The 12,787-nt window shown below is 41.4% G+C and overlaps 1 protein-coding gene across 1 annotated transcript in view; it reads left to right on the forward strand.

Annotated features, from left to right (window-relative positions):
• The window catches only part of ARG2 (arginase 2), a 29,016-nt gene that overhangs the window by 8,340 nt on the left and 7,889 nt on the right, over positions 1-12,787 (forward strand). The window contains exon 3 of the mRNA XM_063088995.1: positions 12,324-12,501. Coding sequence (XP_062945065.1) covers positions 12,324-12,501 — 178 coding nt within the window. The remainder of the gene's footprint in view (positions 1-12,323; positions 12,502-12,787) is intronic.

The raw sequence follows: 12,787 nt of genomic DNA on the forward strand, positions 1-12,787 counted from the left end.
CCATCAATACTCTTCTTTTTTTTTTTCTTTTTTCTTTTTTTTTCGTGACCGGCGCTCAGCCAGGGAGTGCACCGCTCATCCTTATATAGGATCTGAACCCGCGGCGGCGGGAGCGTCGCCGCGCTGCTAGCGCAGCACGCTACGGAGTGCGCCACGGGCTCAGCCCTACCATCAATACTCTTCTATTAAAGACTTAGTCTAGGGGCCGAGCCCGTGGTGCACTCGGTAGAGTGCTGCGCTGGGAGCGCAGCGGTGCACTCACTGGCTGAGTGCCGGTCACGAAAAAACGACAAAAAAAAAGACTTAGTGGGCCGGCCCGTGGCTCACTCGGGAGAGTGTGGTGCTGAGAACACCAAGGCCCCGGGTTCGGATCCCATATACGGATGGCCGGTTCGCTCACTGGCTGAGCGTGGTGCTCACAACACCAAGTCAAGGGTTAAGATCCCCTTACCGGTCATCTTTTAAAAAAAAAAAAAAAAAAAAGACTTAGTCTATCTCCATAGCAAGGAGAAAATAAAAGTAGAGCAGCTGTCAAGAGAGAAAAAAAAAAAAAAAGATGTAGCTTTTGTTGGAATGAGCTTGTTTAAGATTAGTAAAGTTTTGGATTATTCTTTGTTTTATAAAGTTATTCTGATTTGTTTTGGAAGATTAAATGTCTAGCAAATTGGCTTTGTCTGGCTACTGTGAGGCTAAGTCTGATGTCGTGTATCCTCACAGCGCCAATTGTCTAGCTCTTAATCCTGTTCCTGACGCTAATTGTAAAGCTAGGTGACCACGCTAGTTGTCATGGCTCTTTTACCTGCTGGTAATCCTGCACCGACTGGGCTGAGCTAGGGCTGGGTCTGGAGTTCCCAGACCCCTCAAGCCCATTCACAGACTGGATCACAAACCCTTCACACGCCAGGCTGGGTCACCAGACCCCTTCAGCAAGTCTATGAGCTAGGTAACCGGCCACACTGGTCCTTGGAAGCCTCAGGTCTGGAAAAACATGGCCCCGCAGGGCGGGCGCCCGAGGCAGTAAACCGGCCAGTCAAAGCGGTGTCTCACGGGCGCACGCTTTCCACCCACACAATGTTTTTGGAACCACTCCCAACCACCCCAAACTGGCTCCGAGGCAAGGGCAGCCTGACCAAATTGTTCCATTTTTCCCAACAGGCTTTATATTTCCTTTGGGGATCCAGCATAAGACTAAACCACTTCACTGCTTTGAAGCTCATCTGTGCAACGCTGTCCTCTGGGAATGTGTCACCTGTGAGCTGAGAAGTGGTGATGCACTGCAGCACACATGGCTGCCTCTATTGACGGGCTACTGCTAGGACTGCTACCACCACTGCCAGTCACAGAGTGAATTCTTTGCTGTCCCTTCTTGAATTTAAAATCAAAATTTGGGATAGGTGCTTCTGCTGATGGAACCTAGGTCAAGTGTCCACAACCCTAGCTGCAATTAAATGAGATGAAATGAGGATGAAGATAAGTCTGAAGAGGTAGACGAGGGTCATCTCTTTAGACTCCGCCACCCTCAGTTTTACCTGGAATATCACTAACAGTGATCTATTTCTTTGGGCTCAGCTTTGCATTTTTCCAGTCCTCCTTTATATTGCAGATTCCCTTTGGAAAGTGAATACATTATCAGTAATTTGCTAATGCCTTAGTAAAAGCTTACATCACTGATGATGTACTTGAATGTAGGCAAATCTATACTAGACATTATTGGGATTTGGCAAATTTCAAGTTAGCCATCTTTCCCACTTATAACGGCAGCAAAGAATTTAACTTACACTTCTTATTTCAACATTGTTTGATATCTAACATTTTCCATCTTCTAGACATTATGCTAGGCATGTGCTATTATTCCATTTCATAATTTGTAAAAAGCAAATTATGACCACCTGATAGCCATTAAGATGGCTACCATCCCAAAACAGAAAACATCCAGTATTGGCAAGGATGTGGAGAAGTTAGAACTCTTGTGCACTATTGGTAGGAACATAAAATGGTGCAGCTGCTATAGAAAACAGTACAGCAGTTCGTCAAAAAATTAAAAATGGAATTACCTAAAGAAATGATAAATGTATGAGCTGGTCGGTTAGTTCAGTTGATTACGGCATGATGCTGAAAACACCAAGGTCCGGGGTTGCATCTCTGTACTGGCCTACTGCCAAAACAAAAAAAAGAAAAATGATAAATGCATGAGGTGATGGATACGCTAACTACCCTGGCTCGATTATTATACAACATGTATATGTATCACATCAGAATATACCTCATAAATATGTACAATTACAATGTGTGAATTAAAATACATTTTTAAAATGTTAAAAATAGAATTACCATATGATCCAACGATTCCACTTCTGGGTATGTACCCAAAATAATTGAAAGCAGGGTCTCAAAGACATATTTGTACACCCATATTTATAGCAGCATTATTAACAATAGTCAAAAAGTGGAAGCAACCCAAATGTCCACTGATGGATGAATGGATAAACAAAATGTGGTACATAAAATGGAACATTATTCATTCTTAAAAAGGCAGGGCATTCTGACATAAGCAATGTGGATGAACCTTGAGGAAATTATGCTAAATGAAACAAGCACAGTCACAAAAAGGCAAATAAATACTGTATGTTTTCACTTACGTGAGGTTACTAGAGTAGTCAAATTCGTAGAGACAGAAAGAAAGGTGGTTGCCAGGCACTTGTGGGGAGGGGAAATGGGAAGTTATTGCTTAGTGGTTACAGAGTTTCATTTTGCAAGGAGAACTAAATTGTGTTTTTTTTTTTTTAATTTTATTTTGTCGATATACATTGTAGCTGATTATTGCTCCCCATCACCCAAACCTCCCTCCCTTCTCCCTCCCCCCTCCCCCCCAACAATGTCCTTTCTGTTTGCTTGTCGTATCAACTTCAAATAATTGTGGTTGTTATATCTTCTTCCCCCCCCCCCCCCGGTTTTGTGTGTGTGTGTGTGTGTGTGTGTGTGTGTGTGTGTGAATTTATATATTAATTTTTAGCTCCCTCCAATAAGTGAGAACATGTGGTATTTCTCTTTGTGTGCCTGACTTGTTTCACTTAATATAATTCTCTCAAGGTCCATCCATGTTGTTGCAAATGGCAGTATTTCATTCGTTTTTATAGCTGAGTAGTATTCCATTGTGTAGATGTACCACATTTTCTGTATCCACTCATCTGATGATGGGCATTTGGGCTGGTTCCAACTCTTGGCTATTGTAAAGAGTGCTGCGATAAACATTGGGGAACAGGTATACCTTCGACTTGATGATTTCCATTCCTCTGGGTATATTCCCAACAGTGGGATAGCTGGGTCATATGGTAGATCTATTTGCAATTGTTTGAGGAACCTCCATACCATTTTCCATAGAGGCTGCACCATTTTGCAGTCCCACCAACAATGTATGAGAGTTCCTTTTTCTCCGCAGCCTCGCCAGCATTTATCGTTCATAGTCTTTTGGATTTTAGCCATCCTAACAGGGGTTAGATGGTATCTCAATGTGGTTTTGTTTTTTTTTTTAAAGATGACCGGTAAGGAGATCTTAACGCTTGGCTTGGTGTTGTCAGCACCACACTCTCCCAAGTGAGCTAACCGGCCATCCCTATATAGGATCCGTACCTGTGGCCTTGGTGTTATCAGCACCGCACTCTCCCAAGTGAGCCGCGGGCCGGCCCAGGAACTACATTGTTTTGATTTAAATAAAAACTGAGAATTTAAAAAAGAAAAGCAAAATATGGCTTGAAGAGGCTAAGAAATTTTCCCAAGTTCACACAGTCAGTAGTAGAAGTAGCTGAGAACCTTATTTCTTGCTGTATACTATCTGAACACTGGATTGGTCCATTCAACTGCCGTCTCAGTTCTTACTGCAGCTGAAAAAACTGAGTGGTACCACCATGAGTTTATGGTCTTCAGCTTCTTCTGAAGATCCTTTGTTCTCCTAGTGTGTTCCTTTTCACATTTACCGTGATAGCTATTTCAAATCTTTACCCTTAATCTTCAAGCCACCATTTTTCTAACTCAGATATGAACTCTTAATTTTCTCCCTGTCATCTTCCAATTTGTTGTATACCCTCCATAGAGGATGAGGGGTCCAATCCCTGCATTAGATGAAATTGCATGTGATAAGTTCCCAAAGTAACAGTAACTTGAGAAAAATAGTTCATTTCACTCTCAAGTAAACAGTATGGAGAGAAGTAGTCCAGAGCTGTTTGGTGGCTCTGTTCCTTGATTTTCAGACCTAGATTCTTATCTTGTACTGCCAGGAAGGCTGCTACCTAATGGTCCCAGATGGTTGTAGCCTCATTTCTAGCAGCAGGGTGGAAGAGTAAACAGAAAGGGCAAAATGAGAACTTTTCCCTTCCCAAGAAGTTGCTGTGGACACTTCTGCTTATCTTATTGGCCAGAACTGGTCATATGGCCACATCTAGTTACTAGGGAAGCTGCTGAATTTAGTCTAAGAGGTCATGCTCCCAGGTAAACATCTTGCCTCTGTGGAGGAAGGGGAGAACAGGCAGTGGAGTACTCAAACTTAAGACACACCATCTCCTGTGTTCTAGATCCCATCCCCTTCAGCCTTTCGAAGGTCCTTGCTCCAACATTATTCCTTCTCTTCCCTTGTATCTCAGCTTCTCTCTACTAACCTGTCCCTTCAATAATTAAGTGTGCAAATCTTACCCACTTGCCTTCTCCCTTGGCCTTATGTAGCCCTCTTTCTATTGTCCAGTTATTTTGTTTTCCTTTGGAGCCACCTTCCTGACTTCCCCACTGCCCTTTCACACTTGAATTTGCTATATATCTGGCTTCCTGGGCTATCATTACAATGAAACTGGCTTAGCTGAGGTCTCTGACCTCCTGCTTCCTAATACATTGGACACTAAAACATTCACATCATTTGACCACTTATTGCACTTATTAACCACTTATTGCAACTAATGCTACTCTCTTCTGGTTTTAACTCTTAGGTTCCTTTGCCAGATCCTCTTTTTCTACCTACCCCTTACATGTTGGTGTTCTCAGGATTCTGTCCTTGATCCTCTTGCTTTATACTGTCTTGGTTTGCAGTCTGTTCATCTTCCTGGCTTTACTGTCACCTGTATGCTGATGCCTCCCAAACCTTTATCTCCAATGCTTATTTCTTCTAGCTTCAGACCTGTACACCAGTTGTCTTCTGTGTAGCTTCTTTTTCTCTTTTGAGCAGCTGGTCTGTTTGGGGATTGAAACCTTTTCCCTTGGTGTTATCAAAACTGTGTTCTAGTTAACTGAGCTAACCAGCCAGCCCATAGCATCTCTTTTTATCTTTTTATGATGGAAGTGTTCAAACATAAATGAGTGGAGACAGTAACATAACCACCTTGATATATCTATCACCTAAGTGTCAATCACTAGTGCTTGGAAATGTTTTCCCTCTCCGGACTGTTTTGAAGTAAATCACAAACATATGTCTTCAAAATATAAGAATTCTTTAAAATTTATCCACAATACCATTATCACACCTAAAATAAGTCAATATCAAATATCCAGTGTTGGGTTATCTTCTCCCAAACCAGAAAACCTCCACAAAGGTCGTAGAGAAAGGAAACAGTTTTATTATTGAATAAGCATTAAATCAGAATGCGACGTGCATCACAGGCTGCTAAGAGATTGCAAAAACAGAAGAAATCTTACCTTTTTATATGGCCAGGCAGGTACAATGCATACGCGTTTTCAAGATAAACAATAACTAGTCCTCAAGTGGTACTGTACACGTCCATTAGAAATGCTGTCAGCCAAGAACATTGTCTAGAAGTAGAATCGATCATTAACTCATTTCCATGTACTTTCGACAGGATAGTCTCTAGCACTTCAATGCCAACATATCCAAAACTGGACTTCTCATCACCGTCTTCACTCGCTTCTCCCTTGTCTTTCTCATCTCTGGCAGTAGCAGAGCCAGAAAGCTAGGGCAGACCTTTTATCTGTTCTCCGTGCCCCTCCAACTAAGAGGGTACTTCAAATAGTTCATGGAAAGATTCATTGTTTTTCTTTGTTTTTGGTGGCTGACGAGTATAGGGATAGAACCTTAGACCTTGGTTCTACAAACTTTTTGAAGTACCTACTTTGTGTGTGTGTGTGTGCATACATGTACATGTAAAAAAGGTGTAATGCTCAGATTTGGAAATGGAATCTTCCTGGTTTTCTCCCCCACCCCAAGAGTGGAGAACCACTGAATAGGAGAAGACATAGAAAACAGAATTGAGTCACAGCAGGGTGTGGCATTGTGGTTAGGGCTTTCAGAGAACTGATGTTCCCATACTTAATTGGCCTTGCTTTGCATTCTTTAATTGGCAATGTAGACAATTCAAGCTGGGTGCTAGAGCTGGACTCTTAAGAAGCCATTTCAATGAGAAATCAATGGACCTGCAATTGTTTATACTTCTCAGTAAAAACTGTTTTTATCAAAATGACATAGTCATATTACAAACAGGTTTTGGGAAGTCTTAGGTTACATGATCAATTTCAAGGAAAAGGAAGGGTGGGGGAGAAAAACCACAAAGATGTCTTGTCCTGTTGAGCTAGTCTGTAATCCCTAGCATGTGTCAGGCCTTTCCTTGTTATCTCATTTAAACAACTGTGTGAGGTGTAGGACAGGTTTAGAAACTGAACTTGGTTAGAGATCTTGACTCGTCTAGGAAGTTAGGAGGCAGGGGCCAGGGATTCTTTCCTTTATGTCTAGTGGGGCACTTGGCTGAGGCTGTCTGGATTGCAGTTCCTTGGGCAGACTCACTGGGATGCTAGCCCAGGGTCTGGGGCAGGGAGCAACACAAGAGGATTGGTGACTGGCAAAGCTGTAGTCACCAGCCTGATGTATCTCTCTTTAAATCTTTCTGGAAAAAGGTAGAGAGTATAAAGAACTTTTTAAAATCGCATGTTGTAAACAGCAGTACTTTATCTACAGGGATTTTTTTTTTTTTTTTTTTTGTATTTTGGCAGCTGGCCCATATAGGGATCGAACCCTGGACCTTGGTGTTATCAGCACCACACTCTAACAATTGAGCTTAGCCAGCCCCTGTCCCTAGGGATTGTTGCTATCTCTTCCTCTGGTTAGATATTGGAAAGATTGGAGTTTTGTCAACACGTTAATAATAGCAGATCTTTTGTTTTCAGAGAAGTTCAACAGTCTTATTCTGAATGAGAGAAAGTGGTTATGTGGCTTCTCAAACAAGAGGAACCCTCTTCTTACCTTCACCACTGCCTGTGCTGGAACCAGGCTGCTAGGGTGCCATCAGCTGAGTGAGAAAGCCTGAGCTGGCTCATGGTGATCTAGAGGTGTTGACATGAGTTTGATTCAGAGGGGCCTATCTTCAGAAGATGACGCCATCTGTTCTTAGGCAGGAGGGACAGATGTAGCTGGAGAACCAATTAGTAAGAAACATACGTTTATAACTAGTGTTGCAAGTCATCTCAATTACTATCTTGAGCTAAATTTTCAAGTGTGTTTTGTATTTTTTTAACTCAAGAATCACATTATGCAAAGGCATCTATCTATTAACACCATGTTCGTATCATTTGATCTTAAGGTTAACTCTGGTGTATGTCAGATGGACATGTCTGAAATGATTGGCCTGGATCCCCAGGATCACCTATCTTTGAGCCCACAGTGCCACTATCCCTGCCCCTGTCTTCCTCAGTCATAGTCTTCACTGCCTCTAGGAACAGCTACCTACTGCAGAGGCAACAGGAGAGTGGAGGGGAGGAAGGAGATGTTGAGAGGGCTGGTTGGAGCAGTCTTCTCTGGGACTCTGAAAAAGTGAACCAGAACAAATCTATCTACTTGGATGATTTCTTTCCCTAACACGCTAAATTTATTTTGGAGACTGGATCTAAGGAAGCAAAGAGCTGATTTTTAGATATCTCAAGACACATGGTTCTTGAGGTTGTACAGCCTTTGACAGTTAAATGTACTAAATGAAATTCAGATCTCTAGGGTTGGCCAGTTAGCTCAGTTGTTTAAAGCATGGTGTTATAACACGGATAGCCACAAAAAAAAAAAAAAAAAAAAAAAAAAAAAAAAAAAAATTCAGATCTCTTCATTTTATTGGTGGTAACCAAATGAGTTTACCTAAATAATAGTCTTCAGAAGTTATTACCCAAAATCACATTTTAGGGGTAAGAGAGAAATTCTGCTTACCTCAAATGGCCTGAATTATCCTTGGCATTCTTTTTCCTAGTTCAGAATTCCATTAACATTGCAACTATATTTTTAGTAAACTGGTATTAGAGGTAGACTTTAAAGATAGCAGGTGCATTCCTTCAAAATACTAGGAATTCCCTTTGCATGGGGCTAAATTTGTCAAAAACAATATTTGAGTCTGTAACTTTAAAAGCCATTAGTACCTTCTCAGCACCAAATGAGATTGCAGTCTTTCTTCTCCAGGTTTTAGTGACTTGTTATTCCTCACAAGTCATAAACATTCCTATCCTATTTAGGAACACTTTGAAAAAACCGCACACTAAGAGGCAACTAGTTTTTCTCCAAATCTGTTATTTGGGCTACCTATGGCTCAATAGACTCTCCTGTGTGTCAGCCCACTTTGAAACCCATTTCTCCTGACTTGCTGGGAGCCTTAATGTCAGCTGGGGCCACCTGTAATTAGAAGTCAGAGCAGAAGAGAGAATGGGGTACCTTTATGCTGTCAAAAAATACCTACTCACTCATAACATTGTCTTATATGAGTCTCTAACCAAAGAATGATTCAGGCTTGTTCTAAACAGTTGGCACAATTTAACATTGTTCACTTTCTTCCTCTGCAATATGTGGGTAATGATACCAACAGAGAATGTGAGGATTAGCAGATATCTGTAAAGTGTGGGGTGTAGAGGCAAACAATTATGTTCCATTTCCTTCTTTCCTGTCACTGGCTTCTTTCAGGGATTCGCTTGCTAGCCCTAATATAGAAGTGCTGTTCATAGATATTGCTAAGGTCAGGTAGGGCTGTTTTGATTTCTTCCCCACTGCCTGGTTGCATCATTCTGTTGTTGACTTGTGTTCTCGTTCCACTTGGATAGAGCCTGGAGGGGCTTATCAAGGCCAAAGGTATCATCTGGGCCTGAAAAGACCAGAGTAGTAGTCCATGTATTGTATTACCAGCTCTTGGGAAAGAAGAATTGAGGCTGTGCCAGTATATAAAGAGCAAGTGAAAAATGAGAGCCCTTTCAAATTGGTTCCAAACCTGTTTGACATGAGAGCTTCCTTGAAGTTTCAGAATCATCTTGTCCTACAGTGCCTTCTTAGAAGAAAGAGCAGCAATCAATTGCTAGTTCTCACCTGACCTAGACTTGCAGATGAGTTGACCTGAAACACAGAGTTAGAGAAAGGGACAGCTCCCTTAAGCATGACAGGAGATATTCCTTCTATATTACAATTTTGCCTTTTCACTGTTACTCTAAATTCTTTAAAAATTAATGAGTCTGGGCCGGCCCGTGGCTCACTCGGGAGAGTGCGGTGCTGATAACACCAAGGCCGTGGGTTCGGATCCCATATAGGGATGGCCGGTTAGCTCATTGGGTGAGCGTGGTGCTGACAACACCAAATCAAGGGTTAAGATCCTCTTACCGGTCATCTTTTTAAAAAAAATAAATAAATAAAAATAAAAATTAATGTCTGTTTCCTATGCCCTTTGAACTAGAAGAATTTGCATAGCACTGATAAAGTTATAGCTTTAATATAACTCAGTTAATCCTGCTCTTAAAAAAGATTAACCTTCCATTAGCCTCCCCACTCCTCTCAAAAACTGTAGTCTATTGGTTACAATTTATGTTTTCTATGATCTCATTACATTGCTCCAGTATTCAAACTTCTCATTCCTATGAAGTTGGTCAGCTGTTTCCAAACATGGCATGTACATTTCTTCTTTTGGGCCCTTGTTCCCCTGTTAGAAACCAATCCTGGGCTCCACTCTATCAGAGGAGAAAGCTATTAAGAGGCTACATCAGAGTGGCATAATGTATTTGCCAATACAGCTCTGTAATAGATCAGAATAGTTAATAATATAAATTGATAAACTTGGAGCAATAAAGCTTTAGTAATTTGACTTCTTAATCACTTAAAGGTTATGGCAGTAGAATAAAAACGTACTCATTGTGGTGGAGATTGCTAGCTGTCCACCAGAATCCATTCTCATCCTCTTCTGGACATAGGCAAGACCTGGATTTGCTCACCAGTGCTGTGAAATCAGGGGTTATGTACCATTTTTAGACCAGGGCCTTTAAAAGATGAAGTATGCCTCAATGCTTTCTTCTCCTCCTGCTGCCTTGAACCTGGGGTGGCCTAACTTTAGCCACACCTTAGCCACTTTTGCCAGATGGCAAAGCCCTAGGTATGGCAGAGCCATAAGCTGGCTTCCTGAATCACTGCATGGAGAAAAGCCTCCTGCTGACCAGGAACACCCACCCCGGATATTAAATGAACAAGAAATAAACTAATTGTGTTTGAGCCATTATTTTGGAGGGTTTGCTACATCAGTTGGCCTACTCTAATTAATTACCATATCTAAGGGGATATTATGTATTGTGTTTATGCATAAATGTCTGTAAGAATATGACAGTCAAGCCTGGGGAGTGGGATAGGGCCTTCCACCATTATGCGAGGGTATTTCAAAAAGTTTGTGGAAAAATGGAATTAAAAAATAATACAAATCTTTCCGTGAACTTTTTGAAGACTCCTTGTTTACTTCCTTATTCAATTTTACAAAGAATTTCTACTGCCAGTAAGGGAAGAGGAAACAAAATTGCAAAACAGTGCTGGTACAGAAGTCACTTTTTGTAGGAGTCCTTCCATGACTGCCCTGATCCTTAGTAAATTTCCTCTGACTCCTTTAGCACTCATTGTCCCTAATCTTCACCTGGCACTTAAACTGTAGAAAGTAAGGAGCAGAGTTGAAAGTCGTATAGGGTAGGCCACTCAGGCAAGGCCTCTCAAGATATTAATCCCTTCAGGGAGTCTAGCCCTCAGCTTTGTGGATCTAGAAACACAAGGCTTTACTGTTTGCACAGCTCATCAGGCTTTCAGACCCAGAGACTCATAGCAACCATGCTGGATAAACTAAAGCGTCATGCATAATTATGTTGAACAATAGTCCTTCCAGCATCTACTCTCTGGAAGCCCTTCCTAGTATGAAGACATCTGGGAAACCAAGTGAATAACTAGAAGGCTGTTTAGAATAAATCAGGAATCAGAATAAATGGAGTTGGATAATCTTAGAAGAATCCATCATTCAGGCTGTGAATCAATCTGGTGAACCACGCCATAGAAGAGTTACACATTTAATGACCAAAATCCTTTTATGGAGCTGGCCAGTAAGCTCAGTTGGTTACAGCATGGTGTTGTAACACCAAGGTCAAGGGTTCAGATCCCCCTACTCGCCAGCCACCCAAAAAATAAATAAATTAAAAAAAATCCTTTTATGAAATTTAATCTCTTTTTTTGGAGAGTATTGCTATAAGGCTGTCAAATTCTCTTTAGGTTCCTTCATAGTCTTTGTGCAGCTTTTTTTTTTTTTATAAGTAAATACAAGTGAGCAAAATACTGTTTGCTGTCATACTTATCTGAGTTTATACCTCCTAGTTTCCATGATTGGACTTGAGTATTCCCCAAGTTCTGTCACTTATCCACTGAGTTGAACACTTTACTTCCCCTGTTTCTTTTTTTTTTTTTTTTTTTGTCTTTTTGTGACCGGCCGCACCGCGCTCAGCCAGTGAGCGCACCGGCCATCCTTATATAGGATCCGAACCCGCGGCGGGAGCACTGCCACCAGCGCCGCACTCTCCCGAGTGCGCCACGGGGTCGGCCCTCCCCTATATTTCTTATGGGTCATGAGAGGATTAATGAGTTAAAGTGCCTGGCAAGTAGTTCTGAAAAGTAATATAAACATTACTATTTAATTAGATTTAAACCTTTTATAATTATACACCTAATATTACAAAACACCAGACATGCCCTGTGTCTTACATCTAGTAAGAACCTAATGCTTCTTGTGGTTTAAGGAGGTTGCTGAGATAAACATGATGTGGCAGTAGGAACACCTAAGAATAGGCATTACCATTCAAGATCTGTCCATTCCAAGACTGTGTTTCCAACAGAAGCAAGACCTGATATTGACTTGAAGGTTAGTTAAATGGTGTTCATGACAGGATTGCCATGTGACATTTTGAATTTTACTGTGACAAAAAAGAGTATGATGTGTACTTTGTCACAAGTTATTATTTGTGGTCCAGACCAGTGAGAGCTGGAATAGCATGTACAATTCATCTTGTCATCCCTCATTTGTTTCCAGGCTGCCACCTAAAAGACTTTGGAGATTTGAATTTTACTCCAGTCCCCAAAGATGATCTCTACAACAACCTGATAGTGAATCCACGCTCAGTAGGCCTTGCCAACCAAGAACTGGCTGAGGTGGTTAGTAGAGCGGTGTCAGGTGGCTATAGCTGTGTCACTGTGGGAGGAGACCACAGGTGAGCTGGAAGCCAGGGGTGGTGAGGGGTATTACGTGCTGCTTTGGGCTAATCACTTAGCTTCTTTATCTCAGTTTCCTCAACTGGAGAAACATACCCTATAGTATGATGTCTATAATAGCACTTTATTACCTAATGTAATGAGCTGCTGCAGGCACTAAGTAGTTTGTACAACATATTACATAGTAACGGGACATGTACATTCAGACACAGCAAATTCAGGGATAGACTAAACAAGGTGTTTCATGCTTATTTCCTAGAGAGCTTTCTTGAGAAACTATCTTAT

This window comes from Cynocephalus volans, chromosome 3 (genome assembly GCF_027409185.1).
Source record: "Cynocephalus volans isolate mCynVol1 chromosome 3, mCynVol1.pri, whole genome shotgun sequence".
NCBI lineage: Eukaryota > Metazoa > Chordata > Mammalia > Dermoptera > Cynocephalidae > Cynocephalus > Cynocephalus volans.